The sequence below is a fragment of the Nothoprocta perdicaria genome, unplaced genomic scaffold (genome assembly GCF_003342845.1).
Source record: "Nothoprocta perdicaria isolate Ctin4 unplaced genomic scaffold, notPer1 scaffold_95, whole genome shotgun sequence".
In the NCBI taxonomy this organism is placed as follows: Eukaryota; Metazoa; Chordata; class Aves; order Tinamiformes; family Tinamidae; genus Nothoprocta; species Nothoprocta perdicaria.
Window position 1 is genome coordinate 853,632 of NW_020456254.1, and position 23,141 is coordinate 876,772.

The window sequence follows — 23,141 nt, forward strand, 5'->3', positions numbered from 1 at the left end:
AGCTGTGTTGGAAGTGGTTTTACAAATATCTCCTTTTTACTCTGATTCTGTAGTCATCCCTTTTCCAGCCTTTTCCAGCAGGGAAAAGCAGTTGCCTCGGGCTGCGTTTCTCTGTACATTCTTGGAGTGACACTGCTACCTAGTGCTCAGCTGGAGCAAGGACAGGTCCGTGCACTAACCTGCTGATTAAAAATGGTCTTATTTCTAGTTTCAAGGCGTCTTGGTGAATATGAGAAGCAAATACAGATGAATGATTCCAGAACATGGGAATGGTGGGAATTCTCCTGGTGTGATGGGAGGCATATGGCTCGTGGTTCTGCCTTGGTGGCAGCTTTGATCTCCCTGCCTACAAAAGCATTTTCAGCTCTCAGAGATGAGGATCTCTGCCAACTCCAGGGGCTGTGGGAGATGATTTGGATTGGGATTGCTCCATTTGGCTGGGCTGTGGAGTCAGGTGTGAGCCCAGAGAAGCTCCCCTGTATTGTGGAGCTCACCCCTCTTATAGGATCCTTTCTTCTCATGCAATGTGCAGAATTTGAAGGCTGAGCAAAGGGGGATAGTGGGAAGACAAAGATAACAGAAAAGGAGAAGGAGGGACAGAAAGTGGGGGAGGTCAGAGGCAAGGAAGTCAGCTGAAGGAAAGTTAATACCTCCTAGTCCAGATTCAGGGCTTGTATGTGACAGGCAGAGCTTGCTGTCTCCAGCAGAGGTGGTTCTGGTGTCAGGAAGCTGTGCAGGCAGCAAAAATGTATCTGCATTTACTGGTGGGAGAGAAGAGCAAATCAGGTGTGGTCTTCATGCTCAGCCAGTGCCCGCTGTGCCCCTTTCAGCCTGTTGCACAAGAGCTTAGATAGTAGCAGTGCTGCTGCTTAAGGATGTTTTACACTTGGTTTTTCAGCAGACCTTTTTCTCAGCAGCTCTGTACAGACCATTACTCCCCAGTTCACCAGTGAACAGTCTATTAGATAGTCCATTTACTTTAATGAAAGGAATTAAGTGAAGGAGGAAACTTATTTCCCATGTGTCTGCTGTAACTGAAACGAGGGCTTGCTGCGGTCTGCGTGCCTGCCTGGTTGGCATTTCCCTGTGCTCTCCGGTCTGCCTTTTAGCTTCTCCCTCCCTGTGTAACCACCACGAGCTTTGGTGTTGCAGGAGATCTGTGAGGGTGACAGAGCCCTGGAACAGGCTGCCCAGGGAGGCTGTGGAGTCTCCTCTGGAGGTCTCCAGACCCGCCTGGATGCCGCCCTGTGCCCCGTGCTCTGGGTGTCCCTGCTGAAGCAGCGGGTTGGACTAGATGATCTCTAGAGGTCTCTTCCAACCTCAACCATTCTGTGATTCTGTGAGATCTTGGGTTCCTGCAGGAGCTCCCTTGCTTGCTGCTCATGGATCTCTTGCTGCCTCGCTCAGATTTGCTAGGCACTGTTATGCTCCTGTTACCTATATGCTATTTCAGTAACATTTTCTTGGACTCTGGAACACTGTAGACTTGAGGAGAGTGAGTATAGAAAGGAGTAATCTGAGGGAAGCAAACACTGTAGACTTAACGAAAGGTATATAGAGGGCATGGTCCTTTTATGATGTTTATGCCATAGTCAGACACTATTTTTGTGGCAGAGAAAGCTGTAGCTTGTGATTATTTTTAATAGTCCAGTTAATTATTAGGCAATTAGAATAGTTGTAGGCAAACTCTCAATGAATAAACATGAGCAATAACTTGAAGAATGAGTCCCCAACAAGTGAACCATCATTTGCAACTCCATTGCATTTTTCGTTTGCCACAAGACCTGCTTCTTCCAATGCTAATTCCCAAAGAAACAGAAAAAGAAGATAATACTGATCCTTATCAGTTCAGTGCTGCCTAAATCCTTTCTGTATAAAATAATCCTTCTCAGCCTAAAACAGGGTTTTTAAATGCTGAGAGTGTTCCAGACCTTAATACCTCCTCTCTCACTCTGAGTTTGAATGGGAAAATATGTAGAATACTTCTGAAATGGTCTCACGTTGGTCGGTAAGGAGTATTGGGTGGTGGGCTTTGAAACTTCAGTCTCTAAAAACCTGTGAGATCCCTGGTGGATCCAGGGAGGGGATTTCATCTACTGCTGTCTCCCCAGCTTGGTTAAGCTAAAGAGGAAACGTGAGGGGAGTTGTTTTCCCTCACAACTGTGACATTTGGAGGGATTTTGGTTATTTCAGGCTAGAAAGAGAGGGTAGAAACTGCTGTGGAAGTAGTGAAAAAAGTCATTAATGTAGGTTTGAGTGTGTCTGTCTCTAGTTACTCCAGCATTTAGGGTATAACCTGAAAGCCACCTAGAGCACATAAAAAAAGAAGTCTTACCACTCACTATGCAGTGGGTTTGTATTTGTGCACTTCGATATCTAAGTGATAAAACCAGCTGTTAGACCCCGAACCTAGGAGAGGTTTCACGTTTCACTTTTATCAAATTTTAGTGAGTTTTTGGACCCGTGGTGTTATGGGAGGGCCAGCACTGATCACAAGAGGCAAGTCTCTCTTGATGAGATTTGTGCAAATACTGAACGAGTTGGGGTTAGAGTTGTACAAGAAGAGGTTTTGTTCAATTAATCTTCTGTTGGACTCAAGAAATCCTTTCAGAAGTAGTAAGACATGATCAAAATAAGCCAGAAAGGTCTGAATCGGACAATGGGGCTGGGATTTTGGAAGCTCGCTGAACATTCCTTCCAAGTATACTGAGTATATCCAAGTATCCTTGGCTGACTACTAGGGTGGATAGGCTGATTAGTGAATGTGGGTGATTTAAATTAACAGCTTCCTAGGAGGTGATTTCAGGATCACCTTGTAGTGAATATATTCGAGCCTTCCTGGGAATGTCATGGATGCCAATGATACTAAATCGAATCAATGGGAATAGTGGCTGCCAAATTCTTTTTAAAGGGGAAAAAAAAAAATTAAGAGTATTAAACTAAAAAGGAAGTGTGATTACAACATGCAAGATTAATATAATTTTGTACATGTTTTCCTACCATGTGTATTTGGAATCAGAAAAGCAAATGCTTCTAAAATCTTTTCAGATAACATTTTGAACAAGATTTCAAGCTACTAAAATTCTCCAGATTATACCCCAGGAAGCTAAGACCTTATATGGATTTTTTACATGCATGAAAAGCCTGTTTTCTTCAGAACGTTGCTGTTAACATCACGAAGTGCTGAATCTGTCCTAAGCTGCACATCATCCACTATCCAAAGAGACCAAAATACTACAGAAGAATGAATAGGCAGGGATTTTATTTCGGATTCTCACTGAAGTGGAACACTAGTTGTGTTCCCAACCGGTCTCCCATCTGTTCAGTCTCTGGGTAGCAAGCAGGGCAAGACCTGGGCACGCTGGCGAAAACTGGGCTGCTTGTTCTGTGCCTGGCAATCAGCGTTGCTAATTGCTTAATGGTGTAAGCATAAAACTCACAGCTTACACTGGAATATAATTAAGTACATGTTTTCCCCAAGTCAGGACATAAATTTCCAAGAGAATTTTGTTAGCTGGATGATGAAGTTGGTCTGTCTAAATCATGTTAGATTAGAGAGATGATACAGATCATGCTTCGTGCTGAGATATTTAAAAAAAAAAAACAAAAAAAACCCCACAAGGTGATTTGTGGTGGCATTTCAAGCAAATGCTGCTCGTATAGTGAAAGTACTCAGTAACTGTAGTCTTTTGGTAGAACAGAATCAAAAGCAATTGTTTGAACTTGGATTTTTTGACAGTTTCCAAGTGAAGTGTCATTTGTTTTGCCTCACCCTTCACACCGTCTCTCCGCTTAAAGCCTGGGCACAGGGAACTGCAGACGTGGAGAGCTCCACAACGCTCCAAGCCGCGGCCCTTGCCAGGGAATGAGCTGCAGGTCCCTTGGTCTGGAGGAGAAGCAGAGGGGTTGGCTTGGATGGCAGCGAGGAGCCCTGGGCCTTGGCGCTAGAAGGGAGGGGGCACCCATCGTTGGGTGGCCTTGGACACCCCCACCTGACTGCTTCCCTGACCATCCCTTCCCTTGCACCCTTCTGACCACACTCCTGCCCTCTCCACTTGTCCCTGCCAAGCAGTGAAATGAGATGCTGCAGAGATGCTTCTCAGTAGGCTGGGCGAGGATAACGCTTTGCTGCCAAAGCCATCGAGCCCTGGAGCTGACTTGGGTCTGCGAGTGCCCGAACTGCCTTCACTTGCCTTGGGAAGCACAGCGATCTCGGAACACGAACAGGCTGTGACATGTCATCCCGATGAGTCAATCAGTAAACATTAACTTGTGTGGAAGTACAAATATGTGGTTTATAAGAATATTTAGATACTTTGCTTTTCTAATTTCACCAACCAGCCTGCGCTCACTGGAATGTCTTCCTTCAGATTTTTTTTTCCCCCCATATCCTGATTGCTGAGGCTAATTCTTAATAATACGGGCATGAAAACGGCAAAATCAAAGAGTGGTTTTTGTGCATCTCCAGAATAGCAGTTGTAATAACAGCTCAATGGTGGGGGGAGCAGTCACCAAGCTTCTCTATAGAGAGGATGAGGGGCTAGAGGGGCTGAAGAGCCTTCGTGGCAAGGACTGAGGAGCTCGTGCAGCTGAGGGACATGATTTCATGGTCTTTCTCCAGGTCCGTGGATCCATCCGTGCTCTGAAATAGTCATCCATATGGGAATTTTTGATCTGGGAACCTAATGTATTCCTCTCATGCCTTTTTTGTGGTTCAAGTATTCTTTGTAATTCTCTTAAATCTCGTATTAATTTGCCATCTTGGTATTTAATGTCAGTGATTAATTCTTAGTCTTCAAAAGTTAGAAAGCCAGTCCAACGACCTAAGCCATCTCATCAAGTGTCTGTCAAGAAGGAGTCACAAGTTATTATTAAAATTATATGATGATATATAGTTCAAAGATCAAAACCTTCACCTTTTCCTAATTTTTCCCCTTCTTTTAAACCTGTGAGAAGTCAGGATCCTTCAGTGCCAGTCAGATGAGTGATTCCAAGGACTTGCATGTGAAGCTGAGCTAGTCTGGGCTGTTGGCTCCACCACAGGGCCTCTGACCACTGGAGTGCTGCTTATTGGGTTAATGGAAGTTCGGATGCAAAGTTTGGTTCACCTTCTGGAGCAGTCTGAGGATTTGCTTAACCAGTCTGTTTTCTCATTAGCACCGTTGCTTAATACAGCAGCTCAGATGCCTTCACGTGGGTCCACTGGTCAGAGGCTGCAGGGAGCTGCACAAGGGATTCGGCTTCTCTACCTCATCTCTGGGAACCTGTGCTAGGCCCAGTTCCCTGCCCTCAGTGCTGGGAGATGTTCCTGACAAAATTCCCATGGTTTTGGTGAAAACAAGAATTTTTAATGGAAATTAAAATGACTGTTTAAAAAAATGTACTTTTTTGTATCTACAGAGTTTACAGATGCTTCCTCAACAACGGAAAGCCATAGCAAAATTTAAGGAGCCAGCACACGCTTTAGCATTTCAGCAGAAATTCCACAGGTAAGTGGTTAATCCCGGTGAAAAACTTGCTCTTCTCTGATCAGTGTTTCTCCTAGTGCCATCAAGCACCTGCTAGTGACCTTTGCAGGTCCTCGTGCTCTCCTCTGTCTGCCTAGAATAAGGTTGAGCACCAGGTTTAAGTGTCCTTGATCTTCCTGCAGGCACATGATAGATCTGTCGCACATAAACGTGGCGCTGATAGTTGAGTGAGGTCCTGCTCGGAGAAGCCCTGGCCCACACAGGAGCGTTGTGGGGCGCGCGTGAGACGCGGTGACGAGACCACCAGGCCCTGAACCCTTTCAGCCCTGCAGTCTTTGCATTGCTGTTGAGCTACAGAGAACAGCAAGATGCCCTCAAGGAGAGCTGGACTTAAGATCTCCTCCGGAGGTGGAATTTCTGTTCCGTCTGTTCATGTTCTGTTGTAACCACATGGAACTACAGATTTTTTTTTCCCCAAATGCTTACAATGCATGTAGACACTGTTCTTGGAGATACTTCTGTGTGACCACAGTGACTTGAGAGAGAACGTTTACACCGAAAGATTTAAAAACTTTCTTCATAGCAAAGAATATTTGATAATGGTTGCTCTTATCTTCAGTGTGAGGTATTTAAATGAAAACTCACTTTTTCTAAACAGAACTAGCTATGTTGTGCATCTGAGCATATAGAAGGGATCCGTGCATAGACTTAAACACTGTCTACTTCACTGAATAACAGAATGCTGAGAAGCTTTGGAGGTGACACTGGAGAACTGTAGTTTCTATCTCTGTAAATATGCCAAGTCTGTCTTTGCATTTGCTATTCCAACACAGACTTTCATCTTCTCCTTCCAACTCCACTTGCTCCGTGAGACTTTGCATAGGAATGGCATTGCTGTGTTTTCCCTTGGTTTTTAAAAACAAGGATCTTTGCCCTTGAGTAGCATCGTGGTGTAGTTAACTCCGAGTGGTAACTGAGTTGCTTTAAAGGGCATTGCCAGATAGAAGGAAAAAGAAATATTTAGTGGCTCACTTGAAAAACGTTACCCAGGAAGAGTGGTGTGTGCCTAGTAGTTGTTATGCACTAGTGTTTCACAATCGCCATACACTTTAATTTGATTAGTTGGGGTTTTTTTGACTTGAGATTTAATTTGCGACTAATGCTGAACCGTAAGAAACCCCTCACTGCAAAGGTTTGCTTTGATGTGGTGTTCCCAATAAAAACAGGATTCCAAGAACTTTGCCAGTCTGCTGTTGAATGTGGCAGTTCCCCCCAAAATTATGTACAAACATTAAGATTACATTTTATTCAAAGCAAAATCCGTAGTATTTCCTTTTGGTTAGAACCATTTAGATGGTATTGCCAAAGGAATAACTTTTTTCAGTTATTTTTGAATAAACTTGCTAAAATGTCATCTCTCGGATTGCAGTTTTTACGAATGTATTCCCATAGTTTTTAGCCTGGGAGCTTTTGCTTGATCCTTTCTTTTAGGGAATACTGTTAAGCTCTCTACTGTTGGAGTGGAGGAACTTGCAGAGCCTCTGTAGCCTTGTTACATGAGTAACCACAGGAGAGCACTATTGGTTTGTCATAAAACAGCAGGGACTGAGGTCCAAAATAGGTGTGCTAAGCCTAGCAGGATAAACTAAGCAAGCTCATAGTAGCATAGATCTTTTTTATGAAGGTCTATTGGTAACCAAGTCCCCAAGACCTCCTAATTGGCTTTCCTACAGCTTAATTAAGTAGAAGTTATTAAATTTAACAATTGAATAATAAAAATTGTCAGGAATCTTCTAGATAAATTGTTTTTTCACGGAAATAATATGGAATAATTTGGTACTCTGAAAATACTACACTAGCCAAAAAAAAAAAAAAATAAAGAGTTTTTCTAAACTCGTTTTCAACATAGCCAGTGACATCATGAGGATTTTCCCATGGAAGTGAGCTCTAGATCTGTCTGCCTGCTTCCATATTATGCATAATATTCATATTATGTGTTCTGCATGATTACAGTGTCCCGCTCGGGCTAGTCCTAAGCTCAGAGTAGTGAAAGAGCTGCAGGTAGCGAGAGCCTGGAGGAAGCCACCCCTGAAGACCTAACACGAGGTGATGCCGCTGACCAGTGCTGCCAAATGCGGTTTAATTGCTCACATCCAGCAGCACCAGACCCCTGTGTATCCCCATGAGGTTCTCGAATAGTTTTTTAATATAATAATAATTGCTTTCTCGTCATTAAACAGTTATTCATCCCACTGTTCCAGTGCAGCTTCTCTGTAACAAGAAAGATGGACAAACACCTAGGGATGGAACAGGAAGAGCAGCAGGAACATCTGCCCTTGAGCAGTGTCCTGTCAGCAGCAACCGGTGCTGGGGTTAGGAGGGTTCCGGGAGCCCCAGACTGTGGATTTGATTCAAAAGCCAAAGAAGTTTGGGGAGAGGCTCCTGCTTTGGGTTTTGAATCCATCCCAGAGAGACTGAAGTGCAGCCGAGATAAGTTTTAAAACTTTTTAAACCAATTGCTTTTTAACAAACGAGAAGAAAAGATAAAAATGGGTGGCTTTGGAATACATGGAATAGCCTCAGATCTATCCAGCTATAGGAGCCGATGTAAGTGATGCCTGTTTTATGACTAGAGGGATCCTCTCCAAGCAGTTGCAGTAGATTTTTGCTTGTGCCTAGCTAGAGTACAGGCAGCCTTGCTTGCGGGTGATCTTAGCTGCTTTTTGGGGTAGCTGGATATCACACTGTCCATAAACCTATTATATGTATGTATGTCTATATGCCTTTTATTATACACATACATACGTACACCGGGTATTATCACTGTCTTCATAATATCCCGAGGTTCAGTAGCAAAATCAGCAATGAGGGGAGTCACTTGTTAAAAACTGTTGAAGCATCCTGTTAGTTCTCAAATCCTAACTTAAAACTGGATCTGTTGGCAGTGACCAATTTGAATGATAATGTGACTTTTAGTCCCATTTGTCGTGTCTCCTCCCCAAAATCGCAGAGGAAGTAGAGCTCAAGGTAGATGGATGCATTATTTCCATATTCTCTGTTAGCACCTAGTTAAAGCCGAACATCTTAACTTTCTTGGAAGATCTGTTGCAACCATTATCTTGTTCTTTCTTTATCATGCATTCAAAATACAATGCAAAATACAAAAAAAAAAAAAAAAAAATTTAATGTTCTATGTAAATATTGAACTTTTAAAATTAAAATGTTATTCTGAGTGCTTAGTCAAACACATCTTAGCTATTTGTTAGTTTTCCTTTGTGTTGTCTTACGTAAGTTTAGTGGCTACAGTTCCATAAATGTTGATGTGTTTTTGTGTATATCTTCAAATTTTTATAAAGATGCTAGTAAGTCAATACATATATCCTGACCTGTGTATTATTTGTTCACAATCCTTATTAGCAGAATTTTATAATGGTTCTATTAGGTAATTCCATGAGGTGATTATATGGAGCCAGATTTTTTTTGAATTATTTTGTTTCCATCTTGTAGCACTGAAGATTTCATTTTATAGTGAATCTTATCTTGATTAAGCGACTGGTTTGGCCATATAATGTGTGGTTTTCGGTAGAATGTTTTACCTTTTTAAACAAGTTCTCTCCTTTATCTCTGATGGGGATTATACAGAGCATTGTCGGACCAAGGTATGGGGGTTTAGTGTGTTGGATTTTGCTGTACAGACAGGTCTGCCTTGTAACACTGTTCTCAAAAGTGGGGGATATTTTGGTTTTACCCGTAAATCACGTCGCTCGCGGTAACCCTTTTTCTCATCAAAATGTCAGCAATGGACGTGGCACGTGTTGTATGGTGGAACAGTTCGGAAACTGTTGGAAAAGCTCAGTGAAATTGTCACTAGGCAGAGGGAGGACCCAGTACCTTCGTAGCTGCAGGAGCAAATGTTGCCCTTTAAAGTAGGGTAGGGAATAAACTGAAGAGGGAAGTTGCTCTTGTCCCGCCAATGGCTCCAAATTGACTTCAGCAGCAGAGACTGAACCCTGACACCCCGTTGGCAAAAACATCTTCAGATACGCAGTTCATTCCCCCGTTTATTTCTGAAAATTCACTGCAGATTTCCAAATTCCTGCCCAAAGTCCTTCCAGCCATTAAAATACCAGGTGCCCCGAGCAGTCAGGTGCTGTCACGTTAGCTCCCTGCCGCAGGCCTGTAGCTGAGGTGCCTTTGGCACAACTGTAGGTTATTCCAGAGTGCCTGTGCCTTGAGGGTCCTCCCAGCTTTCTCTCAACATGGTCTAAAGACTTGGGCTAAGAAAAATCCTTTGATTTGATACTGGGTTTTATTTCTTTTTTGTTTTGTTTTTCCCAATTTTAAACGTGTTTCCTATTTATGGAGCTTTAAGTTGTTCAGTGTGCAGGAAGCTGCCCCAGCAGCTGGTGCGTGTGCATGTGTGTGTGACTGTGCTGCCCTCGGGGAGCTGGGGGTTGGGGGGGGGAAGGTTCCATTTTGGGGGGATTTTGTCTCTTTACCTTATTCTGGAGACCTGCTGGATCTGCCCGCTGAGCTCTGTGCTGTTCTGTCCCTCCCGCGTGTGTTACATGGGCAGCAATACTCAAAGATGAAACCAGGCTCTCATGTTTGCTGTCAAAAAGGCATTTTTGGGGTCTTATCAGCACAAATCTTTTTTTATTATTACTCTTTTTGGTGCTTTTTGTTTTCATTTTTTAGCAGCACCTTGGGCAAGAAACAAACGTGAAGGAAACGTGCTGACCAGAGTGCAGCAGGTTAGCTAGATTATACAGATCATTCGGGGTAACGTTGGGCTTTTGTTTCAATGTCACTTTAAATCGTGCCTTAAATACTAAGTATTTCATAATCGTTAATACTAGAAGTATTTTCTCTTAAACTAGTCTGAAATCCTAAGGATTTTCTGTAAGGTTTTTGTAACCTAATTTCTACTCGTGAAGCTGAGTTGTTATCCACATGAGCACAGGGCCTTGTGTACAAAAACACTGATTCATATTGAATCCCTGCGTATACCATCTTCTGGTATAATACGGTTGGGAAGGATCATTTTGTTCCTTTTATCACTGCTTTTTGCAGAGCTTTTTTTATTTTTTAATTTTATTTTTACTTTTGTTTTTTTAAGCCTCCGTTTTCTATTTCCGTGCTTGTTTTGGTGGAAAGTCCAGTCCCCACTGCACGAGAACAGCTCAAAGGGCAGGTTGATCTCACTGGGGCTCTTAGGGGCTTACGTTGCTTTCTCACTTCTTGGTTGGACACCCTTTTCTAACTGGAAATGGGCCTTGTACATACTCCATTTTTCAGCAGGTTACACTTATTTTTTTAAAATATAACAGCACTCAGGTTAACTGATTTTTACCAAGTGAATCATTTTAAGCGTTATCACTTATTAAGCATATTTTAGTAAAGGAGCCTGTGTACAGTTAAGTGTAGCTGTATTGCAATCTGGTATTTACTTCTCTGGAAGATCACAATTTAAACTGCTGCTCTGTTTGTGTAATGTTAACGTTGTGTTCATTCAGTGGGTCAGGATTTCTTTGTATACATCTAATGGGTTTTATTATCGTGTCTAACTGTCTGTCAGGCTGCCTTTGAAACCTTGTTTTGTGCATATAATAACACTTTTTTTTGCAGGATTTTTTATTTCAGGCGGTGAAACTTCTCCAGTTAATCCCCGTTTTCCGCTTACAGCTGCAGCAAAGACAAGGCACTAACTCTAATTTATCCACAGCTCATCTTCTACATGCAGGTTTTTAGATTGGTACAAAGTATCTCTAGAACAGGTCAATGTTCTCTCTTTTTTCTCTCTCTCTCTCTCTTTGGCCTTTTTTCTGTTTTTCTCTGTGTTTTACCACATTTCCATCTCGTTGCCCCATTTTTTTCATTCCCTGCAAGGATATTTTTATCCTTGCTGCTCTCTTGCAATTTTGACTCCTCATTTATCTCCCCACGCATTTTCCTTGTGTGAGTCCATAGCATTGACCCTTTTTGCTGTATTTTCTGTCCCGTTTTCACTGGTAGTTATTTTGAGGATACCTAAAGGTTAGTTCTTTAATGCCAGAATATATAATACCTTATTTTTCTTTGCAGCCTTTGTAGTGTATGAAGTTGAGGTCGCTTTTAACAGGTCCCAGACCGTAGGTGGAGATGCTCTTCTCAAAGCCCTCAGAAATACCATTTCTTAACCATTTTGCTTTGCAGTTTTTCCCATGTTGGAGAGTTACAGCATTTTCCATACATGTTCTAGCATTTGTGGCCAGCCAGGAGAAACAGGATTAACAAATGTTTTCTCCTCTTTGCTTTCCCAGGCGTTCTGTTCTTGAATTCAGTGGTAGCACTAGCACTTTTTTTATTGCCACTTAGAAACACGAGCACTGTCAACACAATTCTACCTCTATTACTATTACTGAGTGTGATCCTTCCTAACCTGTAAAGTCCTAAACGCTGTATTTATTTGGGTATTTTGAGGCTCTCTCAAAGTGTATTGCTCTAATCTGGACTACTGAGTTTGTTTGCTGGCAGTTCAGAATATAAATTCAAGAGCCGACTGTATCATACTGACTCCACTGGTGGTTCGCCTGCCTCATGTTACCTACAGCATCATCTGCACAAGTTGTTTTCCTCTTATTCCGTGACTGTATCGCAATCCCAAGCCCTTCCACTTGCATAAGAAATCTTTCTGTAGTGCCTACTTGAAAGGATGTAAAAATTGGAACGGAAAAAATCTACCTCATGTACAGCTCTTTTTACATGTAATGCTGTGTTTAAAATGTCAATATGTAAATAAATGTATTTATTGTAATCACAGTTTGTCAATAAAAGTTTCTCTCTTTCTCAGTGGTTCCTTTGTTGTCCTTTGAGATACAGCTTGAACTTTAGGTTTGTCCCCAGAGTTCGCGTATTCTGCCGTGGCAGCTTCTCCAGGCCCCAGTTCCACAGCAGCAGCTCACGTGGGGGTCTGGTGGGTCAGCAGATGAGGACCATCTCTGTCCTGGGTGGTTGTGCTAAGGTGGCCCCAGGGGAAGCACGTGAATAAAGATAGCGGACAGCAAGGTGGCACCCTTGCTCTTTGTAGCCTTTTTTTAGTAATTTGCTGAATCTCCTAATGGAATCAGGTGCAATAAATCACTCTAGCACCCTGGTAGTCCAGCAAATGAAAACCAGCTCGTGTGGTTGAATCGACCGCGTGGGATCCAGCGGCCCTGTTCCCAGAGGAGCGTTAGCGGCGCTGTGGGGAGCTCCTGGCCTCGAGGCCTGGCTGGGAGCAAGGAGGGGCACGCGAATCCCCCAGCCCTCACCTGGGCCACGAGAGCGACCGGCCGTGCGTCCCCCTTGGAAAGTCACCCGCATCCGTGTAGCATTCACAAATCTTTTATTTATGTGTTAAAAGGACATGCCCATAACCATGTTTACTGTATATTTTTTTCCAAATAAATCCAGAACAAAACCACAAATTGAAAAGGTAACAACAGTTACCTCCCAGTTACAATATCCCACCTGCAATTCTCCACAGCAACCTGGAAGCAAAAGTGAACATTGACAAAGCCCTTCCACAACCAGCATCTCGGGTCCCTTGTGCTCTGCCTCCATCAGCCTGCAGTCTTTGGGGGATCAATTGTGGTTTTGTCAAGCCGATGCACAACTGAACAGCAGGTTAGCAACCTCCCTAACAACACAAGTCAGACAGACTCCAATATTTACTTTTAGACAATAAAATTATGATTTTTAATTAAAGCTGCATATAGTATCCATGCAGTAGGGTGTTTGGAGAATTAAGAGGGGAAAAAAAGTCCCCCAGAAGCTGGCAAAAGCAAAACTGTGGAGGACGTCAATGAGGCTAGAAGCTGTTTGAGGGGCAGAAATAAAGTAGTGACCAGAGGCACAAGTAAACCTGCAAAATAAAATTCTAATGGAGTGCTTCAAAGATGGGCCCTGATTGACCTTAATTAACATGTAGTGATTTGGGCCTGAGGAGCAGAGTGTGCTCATGGAGCGTGGTGGGCGATGCGAGAGGGAGGCCTAGGGGGAGGGCCCGAATATTTTACAGAAATTGCCTGAGCTGGAGAATTGTGGTAATAGAAGCGAGAGGGAATTTAATCTTGCGAAGTGCCAGCGCGTGTGGTCGGGTACTAATAAGCGACGTCTTTTGTTCTCAGCTGAGAGCTGCGGAGAAGAAAGAAGAGGGAAGAGCAGTGAGTTAATTGCAGCTGGTGACCTGTGGATATGATGAACCATGAGAAAAAAAAGCATGGCATTTTAGAGGGGAAGGGCAAGCACTTCCCAAATTGAAATATTAGTGTGTATTTTATCGAGAGTTAGTGCTGGGCTTCAGATAGAGTGGCCAAGTCAGCTACTTTCTCAGCCTTAAGAAAGGCCCCGTGTGAATATGTATTTAGGGAGTATTTTAGGTGATCGTTTCATTCTATATTCTCCAGCTCAAAGTTTGTCAAAAACTGGCTCCTCTGAAAAGGGATCCCCACTTTGTTCCTACGGCTTCAAATCTTTCAGATTGTATGAAGGGGCTAGTTTATTGAAGGGGCCTGTTTTCCTTCTTGAAGGTCAGGAATATTCATGAATCAACTCAAGACATGGAAGATACATTTTTTTCCCCAGATCTTCCCTGTACAACTGTTAATCAGCCGTATCCAATGGAATGATGCACTTTAATGGGAGCGAGGAGCAAGAAGCGAGTAATCATCCTCATCAGCCGGAGCCGCAATCAGGGCACTCCAGACAGCGGGGGGCATGAAACCCTGTCTCGATTTTGAACTCCCAGTGCCTTCCCTCTTAGCCACTTCCGTTCCTCTCCTCCCCCCCCTCTCCCCCATCATTTTTTTTATGATTTTTAAGGAACTTTATGGGGGAAACGGTAGCACACACGTGAAACGTGCAGCAGCTGCCAGGCCATCGCTGTGGTGAGTGAGGCTAAGTGGCTCTATGTCCCCAGCTGCTTGTGGGTCTGTGGCTGAGCCCAGCTGACAAGAAATGATCCCCTGCTCTAGGAGGGGTGACGTGGGTCCCCACAGTGCGAATGATGATGGTGATGAAGGCTGTGGGGAGGAGGGCTGGTCATTTAGAGCAGTTTTCTGCCAACCTCGTGGCTTCTTAGAATCCCAGAATGGCTGAGGTTGGAAGGGACCTCTGGAGATCATCTAGTCCAACCCCCTGCTCCAGCAGGGACACCCAGAGCACGGGGCACAGGGCGGCATCCAGGCGGGTCTGGAGACCTCCAGAGGAGACTCCACAGCCGCCCTGGGCAGCCTGTTCCAGGGCTCTGGCACCCTCACAGGGAAGAAGTTCTTCCTCACATGGAGACGGAACTGCCTGGGTTCTAATTTGTACCTATTACCCCTTGTCCTATCCCATTTTTTCTCATATATGGTGGTGTCCTTTGGTGACTCAGCAGATCCTCTCAGCTCCCCTGGAGGTTCAATACCTCAACATCCCCAATCCTCTTGCAGGGGAGAGCCCAGAGCCAGAATATTTCTTGCCTTGTGGACTAAAGCTGCCGCATGTCCCTGAGCACTTCCTATTTCAGAGCCTCATGTTGGCTACTGCGAAGAGGTGCAGGAGGATCTAACCTCCCCTTTTTTTCCTGTGAAAATGATTTTTGGCTCCTGCAGTGAGCAAATAAAGGATTTCAGTTGTGATTATCCCAGGAAAACCACCGAGGTTCTTTTTATAGACCATTTAGGGGGGTATGGGGAGAAAAAAAAAAAAAAAAAGAAAAAGAGGCAGATTGCCACTATTTACAGTGAACTTGTGGCTTGTGTGCCAGCTAAAGCATGTTAAATGTTACTAATATGACCTGGTGTGGATATTTCCTGCTATTTAGCTGCTTTCCACTTTATTCCCAGAAGGAAATGGGTAAGTGCAGGCCGTGTGGCGGAGCACTAGAGACCTTGCTGCCACCACAAGAAGGGATCCTTGGGGCCACCATGCAGTGACAGGAGTGTCACGGCCTTGTGGACAAGCCAGGCTCTCAAAAACTGTCTGGTAAGCAGAGAACCACAATTCTCCAAAAGCAGAGCTGTTGATTTTGACAGGTTTCCCTGCCAGAAGGCCCCATCTCCTTGGTCAATACCTGAGGTCTTCATAGGAGGGCACATCTTTGCCAAGCGTGGAGAGAGCAGCAGCTGCAACACGTCCTCAGAGCATCCTCTGCCCCCGGGAGCTCTTACCTGGCATTTCCTTCTGCCCCGGTGGGAATGGGGAAGTGAAGGTGGGAAATTTACTGACCATAGAAATACTCTGCATCAGTCTTGTCCTGCAGCATGTGCTTTCTTCCACAATCACGTTTCTGACATCAGGCTTTCAGTCAAAGGTCCATGGAGTCAAAATACTGAGGGGGAGAAATCTGAAAAATTACAAATCTAAAAACAAGCGAAAAAATCCCCATGGAGTTTTTCAAACCCCCTGGGTTTTTAACTCTTCAGAACTGGCAGCAGAAGGGCCCCATGGGCTCTCTTCAGTTGGGTCTCCTGAGCAAAAGCGTGAAGATACCCATGGTGAAAACTCAAAAAACAAACAAACAAAGAAGCCAAACTTCACAAAAGTTTTTAGATTGTTTCACTCTGGTGAGCCCATCTTAAGGGAACATGCGCTCAAGTGACAGACAGACCTTAGGACTGCTAAGGACAGAGCTAGGGACTGCTGCCAACCTCCGAGAACCATGAGGAGAGGTGATTTCAGTCCCCACTGCAAGAGCTCATGCTGGGTGTAATGGTCCTATGGGGCTCTTCCTTTTCCTCAAGCTCATGAAATCAAATAAAGTCTCACAGATGTCCTGACACCTCCTGCCTGCCCAAGTCCCGGCCAACACTTATGAGTGCACATCCCAGAGAGGTGGGGAGAAGTCCTGCCCCAGCTATAGGGGGGTCTTTGTGCCCCTATTTAGAAAAGAATTAAAATATAAAATTAAAATGAATATAAAATGAAATAAAAATGAAATGAAAATGAAAATGAAAATGAAAATGAAAATGAAAATGAAAATAAAAATAAAAATAAAAATAAATTAAAATAAAAATTGTAGGAGCTTTAGACTAGCTTCATCTCTTCCCCAGAATATTCTGCCCCAGAATATTCTGAGAGAACCAGTTTTAACAAATGGTTCTGGAAAGGGCCTTGGAGGTTTAGGCTGGCCCACCCAAACCAGAGGTGTAACCCAGCTTGGAATCTACTTAGCAAGCCCAGTTAGTCAAGTTCTGCTCTCTGCCCTTCGCTTGCGTTGGATTTTGGCAGGATTGGGGACTGTGATGGAGAGGCAGGGTTTGGGGTGGGAATCATCCCCTGTGCTGATGCGGAGGGGATGCGGGAGGATGCTGGTAGGCAGCGTGTCGGCAGGTGGTGCTCGGAGCACGGGAAGGGCTCCGAGCATCCCACGCATCCCCGCGCATCCCGACACAGCATCCAGGGCAGGGGGAGCGGGTCCCAGAGTGCCCAGAGAGGCACAGCCTGGAAAAAGTTCTTTGGCTGTTAGCGGGAAGGAGGCACGAAACCGTCGGTGTAATCTCCGTACTTCTAAATTAGCTTCATTAGACACATAATTAAAGGGAGAGATTTGAGCACCGTTTAGCAGTATTTTAGGGATATTAATTTCAAGGCTAAGGGCGCCTGGAGATTAAATGTATTAACTCACAGCTGAACCAGGTTAATTGTCATTTGCTTAACCCAGAGTGAAACTGAGAAAAGGGGAGATTCTGATGCACCATTGGGGTATATGCACCAAATACAAACAGATTCTGCTCAATATCACGCAGAAAGCCACTCGGAGAGCCGGCCCATGAATCCCGACCTGGGTATCTGCCCATCTCCTAACCCTGTGACTGCACCTATAGGCCAGGCTCTCTGGCCCTGAAAATGCACTTGGATGCTTAAATGGAGTTAAGGACTCTTTGAAACAACAAATAATTAGCTATGGAGATAGCTCTTGTCCCCTGTGTGCAGCTTGATGAAATTCCCCTGGAGACACCATCTCCCTAGGTGCTGGTGTGCGTTAAGGCAAGGAGGAGACCTTCCCACAGAGCACAGGTCTCCAAACCCCTGTTTCACAGACTCAGCTCCCCCGGGATCCCTGCTGCTCCTCCAGCATCCCCAGCCTCACGCTCATCCTGAGCACCGGCACCAAGAACATCTGCCTTGGAAGCAACCTTTCTTTCCAGGCCTTTCCCCAAGATTTTCCCCTAGTTCTGTTGGAAAAACATCACCTGATGCATCCTGTTAGCTTGTTGCAGGGTCACATTGCACCCACAGCAGTTACCCAGGGTTGGATAATGCCTGTAGGCCTCATTATTCCTCTGTTATACTTCAATCTGTAATAAAAATGACCATTTTTACTAAGGGCACAAGAAACTTATTTTACTATTCACTTTCCTACTGTTTTGGTCTTTAAGGTCATCTCATTCTTACTGGCTAACACTTGGGTCTTCTCCTGTACCAACGATGGCAAATCCCCCCATGTCACCCACTAGAAAAGCCCACGCTTCTGAAATTTCTGTCAGGGGTATTAAAGCAGATCAGTGCAGAGATCAGTGCTTGGGGAAATCCATGTGCCCGCTGCCTCCGTTTTTGTAGCAAGCTCTTTGCAACCTGCTTTATCAAGGGACTTTTAGCTGCTTCCTTACCGAGTCTGCAGTTCTCACACTTATTTCCATCTTCTCCAGCTTAGGTAGCACATACTTAAGTAATAATCCTTTTAAATACCTCTCCAATCAATTGTTCTGTCTAAAAATAAAATCGCTTACTGTATCAAAGAGCTATTCTACATTAACCTGACCCAATCAATCTGATATAATATCTCCCATTTTCTGTTTGGCTCCCTGTCTTTGATCATCCAAAACTCGTCCTATCATCTTGTGCGATGCTGGGATCAAGGTATTTGCCCTGCTGTTCTTCAGGTCCCTTCCTCCATACTGCAAGTTGGAGTTTCTGTCTTTGCAGCTCTCTGGTCCCATGCCAAAATAGCCAACTTGATGGATGTGTTTAAGATCCTCCTTCCTGGACATGTAGATCTGCATCTCAATTCCCCTTCTGCACTTGGATGGAGGCTAGCAAGGCTACTTGTTCTAAATCAATTAAACACAATATTCTGCTTCCGTAGTGGGTGCAGTTTCCCTGGTTGCCTTCAACTTTTCCTCTTTTCCTCCCATGTTCAGGATCAGCATCCTGCAGAAAACCATGGCGAGGAGCTCACCCACTTTTGAAGCCCTACCTCCGTAAGCAGAATGAACAAACTTATACTTGTATTGCTTCATCTTCATGTAGATAGGTGAAGAACATCTTTTCTTCTTATTATTATTTGTACTGTGCTATGCAAAATCAAGCTCCAAAACCTGATTTTTGGCAATTTTCCCTTAGTCCTATATAATCTCAAAAAAAAAAAAAAAAGTGTTTCCTTGCTGCTCAGTATCTTGCCAGCTTATCTCCAGGAGTGAGATCTGCCTAGTGCTGTTAGAGTCTGGTTTTGTTTTCTGCAAGAAAGATAAAGAGAAAACTATAAATGCATTTTTGGTGCTTTATTGGTACAACAATTGGTTCAGACAACACACGAGGGTACAGAGGGAACAGCCGTTTGCTTCTCTGCTTCTTGCAGGTGCCCAGATGCATTTGGGCCACGCGTCAGGAGGACGTTGTCATTGCAGTGACACAAGGCTTTGTTTGAAAACTTCTTTTTTTTTCCCTTTAGGCCCAAAAATATGTTTGGCAGATTGCAGAGCGCTGCCGGAGCCAGGGAGCCATGTGCAGCTCTCGCTTTGTTACTGGCTCTTTCCGCTGCTCTCTGCTATGGGATTCAGGGAAGTTCACTCAGCTTGGAAACCCCGTGGAGGGAGATGGGGACACGGTGGCAGAAGGGACCTCCCAACCTTAGAGTTCAGGAGCTCCTCTCCTGGCTCCAGCCTCATTTGCTCCAATTTTGGGCATTTCTAGACCAGTTTTCAGCACTCCGCAGCTGGAAAAGCAAAATTCCATGGAAGGCTGGGAAGGATCTACAGGAGCACATCATTCACTATTCGTTTATCCGGGCTCTCCAAATAACTTCTTTCCTGTATTCCACTATTTCTTTAATTTCCCAAAAGTCTAATGGGACCTTCTTTAAGGAACATGTGCTCAAACTCACGTTCCTTCAGGAAAAAATTCTTCGAAGAGCAGTGAAATTTCTACAAAATCTGTCCAACCGCCATGTTTCACTTCTTTCAAAAGACTCTTCAAGGACAGTCTACATTAACCACATTAATCTATAATCTTGTTGATAGATTAGACCCTTTTAGCTATTTTGCAGATGACTGGTTTGTACTTTTCTCCATCTCCAAACATCACAATTTAAATATTCCCCTGTGCAACCTTCAACTTGTGCAGTGATACCAGCTTCAACTGTTCTAACTTAACCATGAAATAAATGCAAGGTCATTTTGAAATGAAGTGTTGGTTTATTACTATTATTATTATTTTTAATATCTGTCCATTTGCCTCCAGCTCTTCAAGATTTCCAATTCACTTCCCCACATCTTTTCTGCAAACGAGGAAGGCTGGAAGCTAACATGAAAACAAACAGCATAATCTGAAATGTTTGTGCAAACATGTGGCTCCAGGGATTAGAAAATTTAAAATACCTCTACATTTTAGGATATTTAAAATAATAATAACAAAAAAAAAAAAAAAAAGGAAAAAAGAAAAAAAAAGAAATTTGGGGAAAAAAAAAACCCTCTAAAAAGTCCAAGCATTATGCTCCAAAGCAGTCTAACAAGTTCTGTCATCGAGACCATATTTCAGTAGCTCTAGACAGATGAGATTTTAAAAGGGGATTTCTAATTTGTATTTGTTTTTAATTTGGGGTTTGGATCACAGCAACAGCAACAATTTGTTTTGTTGTGTATTTATGGCTCCACATGTTTAAAATGATAAATCTGCACTGACCCATTAGACCACAAAAGTGAAACCAGCTTCTGTATTCTCATTCCTTAGCTGGAAAAATAAAGCCACAGCATGCACGTACAAAATAAATTATACTTTTACAGCTTTCAGGTTTATGACTCAAAGACCGTGCAAGTATTTCAGATTATCACAGTTCTGGCTTTTAAATAAAGAAACATTTCTTTACCAGAAAGTAGCTCTTTCTAGACAATTTTTTTTTCCAGTTAATGCCTTTCATTAAAAATACATAATTTTTATAAATAAAAATAAAAAGAACAAGTTGCTTGGTCAAATGTGCAAGTTTCTTTCTGTGTGGGAAAAAAAAAAGACCCAAAATTCAGAAAGACAATTTTTGGATTTGATGTTAATAAGGGTATCTGGTTTAAAAGAGAATTCAGGCCCCACATAGTTGTGGTTTGGTGGCCGGGTTCACTGCTCAGTGATGTTCACGTGCTCTCTGGCTTCTTCCTCAGCCCTGGACAAGCACACACGCATTTGACTCGTTCAAGTTGCTTCATGTCAACAAATGGAAAAGGCCAACTTCAGAAGAGGTTCCTCAGCCTTTTAAGGTGAGACAAGAGGTCAGCAAATAATAACAGGCTGGTGGCTGAAACGGACCCAGTCATGGGGATATCCAGGATGGAGAACCATGGGCATCAGGAGCAAGACAAGCTTTGCTCCAGGAACCCCCATGAAACTGGAGCATCCCATCACCTCCCAGCGGCCCAACAACCCAGCATGTCTAACACCCCAAGTTCCCTAAGACTTGTTTCCATGAGAAGAAGTTCTGAAACTTATCTTAGACAGGTTCTAAACGCTACTTCCTGGTTAGGAGTGGAAGGTGCTGACAAATCCAGGCAAAAATAAATAAATAAATAAATAAAATACAGGGAGCGTTACTGCAAGCGGGTGATGAAAGTGGTGCTGACCACAACAAGGGGATGAGTTTCATCACGACGGCTGCCGCGCTGCCGCCTGCAAATTACAGGGAAAGCTGGAGGAGCCCTGGAAACCACCCCAAGGACAATTTGCTCCACCATGGGGAGAGCTGGTCCAAGGGGAGCCAGGAATCGGTCTTCTCCTCCATTCTGCCTCTTGATTTGGATACCAGGTGTAAAACCCCATGGTCTCCAATGGAAATGGCCACAAAGAGGGAGAACAAAAGGGTCAAAGGGAAGGCTGGAGAGCCTCTTTCTTGAAACGTGTGAAATAAAACTTGTTGCTCATGATTACCTATTTTCTGCAGGAACAATGTCCTGGTTTTCACCTGTTTCTGGTTCAGAGACTGACACAACTAACCTTCAGAAGAAGTATTTAATAAAATAAAAATAATAAAACAAGACATATCTGCCCTCTGCGCCTCTGCACAGCTCAGCGTCTTCTTGGTGCTCCTCCCTTCCTCCTGTGCCCCAGGGATCGATAATTCCTGCTGCCCACTCGAACGCTGAAATATCCCTGGGGGATATTAGGCCGGAGCGCGCAATCATCTCGCTGCTGCCTGAGGTCCCCTCATTGTCATCTCAATGATTATGTGCCGGGGACTGACCTGAGTGATATCCCGTTTCTAGACCTTGATTCTATTGATTTTTATGGCAAACTGACATAATTTGGCTGATATATTCTTAATTTTCCACACAGCTTATAATATCCTCTCTCTATTTTTTTTTTTTTTTTTAAATTAAGCCTGATGGTTTTGGACAACTGGTAATCATTTTGTGATGGGTCTGTGACCGTTCCAAAAAATGGGAAGAAATGAGTTAAATCACAGAGATAATGGGCTTCCTACCCTGCCTATTCCCAAAGAACAGCACGGCACAAGTGCCAGAAGACACATGGAAGATAAGTTACTAATAAATCCATTGTGTTGCTTATTTTTAATGATCTAATAAAAACAATCCGCTTCTTTTAACAGCGTCAGACTTGCACGAAGAGAAACAGTAAATTTGAGGAAAATATTTTAAGCTTGAATTGTAAAGATGGTTGTTGTAACAATCACTAATTGCTGTAATTTAGCTTTAATCAAGTATTGATCACATTTAAACCAGAGGAGATACCGTCATATCATTGCACCAATCGTGCTCAGTGCTTTGTAGCCACAGAGCTGCATGGTTAGCACTGAATCACTAGAGGTCACTTTGATTCCACCAAAAGAAGAGAATCCTAAAAGATCTGGGGGGTTGTTTCTGTTTTTTTTTTTTCTTTTTCTTCTTTTTCAGAAGGATATTTGGTAAAAGCAGGCTTTCCTTGTACCTGTATAATGCTTGTTTATACAAATTGCTTGGGCTAAATTTGATTTTGGTGCAAAGGGTGAAACTTTGAGGAAGTTCAGAAAGCTGTGCCTATATTCATCAAGAGGAAATTTGGCCCTGTGTTTCTTTCTTAATATGAAACAGCTTCCACTGGGTTTGATACTCAGCATAACAGATGTAATTATTTATCCCTCAATAAATGGTTTTGTCCTGTCAGGGTTCCTATAAATAGGAAAAGAATAGTTCTTATGAATAAATCTGAACTTATTTTTTTTTCAATTTTGCTGCCTATTCTGTTATACACAGAGGTAAAATAATATTTATATGTGCATTTGAGTCTTGATTTCAGTTGAAAACTGATGTGCAGATGTCCTGCCCATTGCAAAGAGCAATCAGAATATTCACGTTTTGCTTTACTGCTGCTTGTGTAGCTTCCTCACAGACCCTGTCGCAGGGTAAGGAATAAGATGCCTCTGGGATCTTATCTAGGTAAGCAGGATCCCTTGGGCTTTGTTTGGTC

The 23,141-nt window shown here is 43.4% G+C and overlaps 1 protein-coding gene across 1 annotated transcript in view; it reads left to right on the forward strand.

Annotated features, from left to right (window-relative positions):
• The window catches only part of RBM33 (RNA binding motif protein 33), an 81,891-nt gene extending 74,382 nt beyond the window's left edge, over window positions 1–7,509 (forward strand). Inside the window, exons 17-18 of the mRNA XM_026052998.1 lie at window positions 5,401–5,489; window positions 5,651–7,509. Coding sequence (XP_025908783.1) covers window positions 5,401–5,489; window positions 5,651–5,699 — 138 coding nt within the window. The 3' untranslated portion in view covers window positions 5,700–7,509. The remainder of the gene's footprint in view (window positions 1–5,400; window positions 5,490–5,650) is intronic.
• Window positions 7,510–23,141: the final 15,632 nt, after the last annotated feature.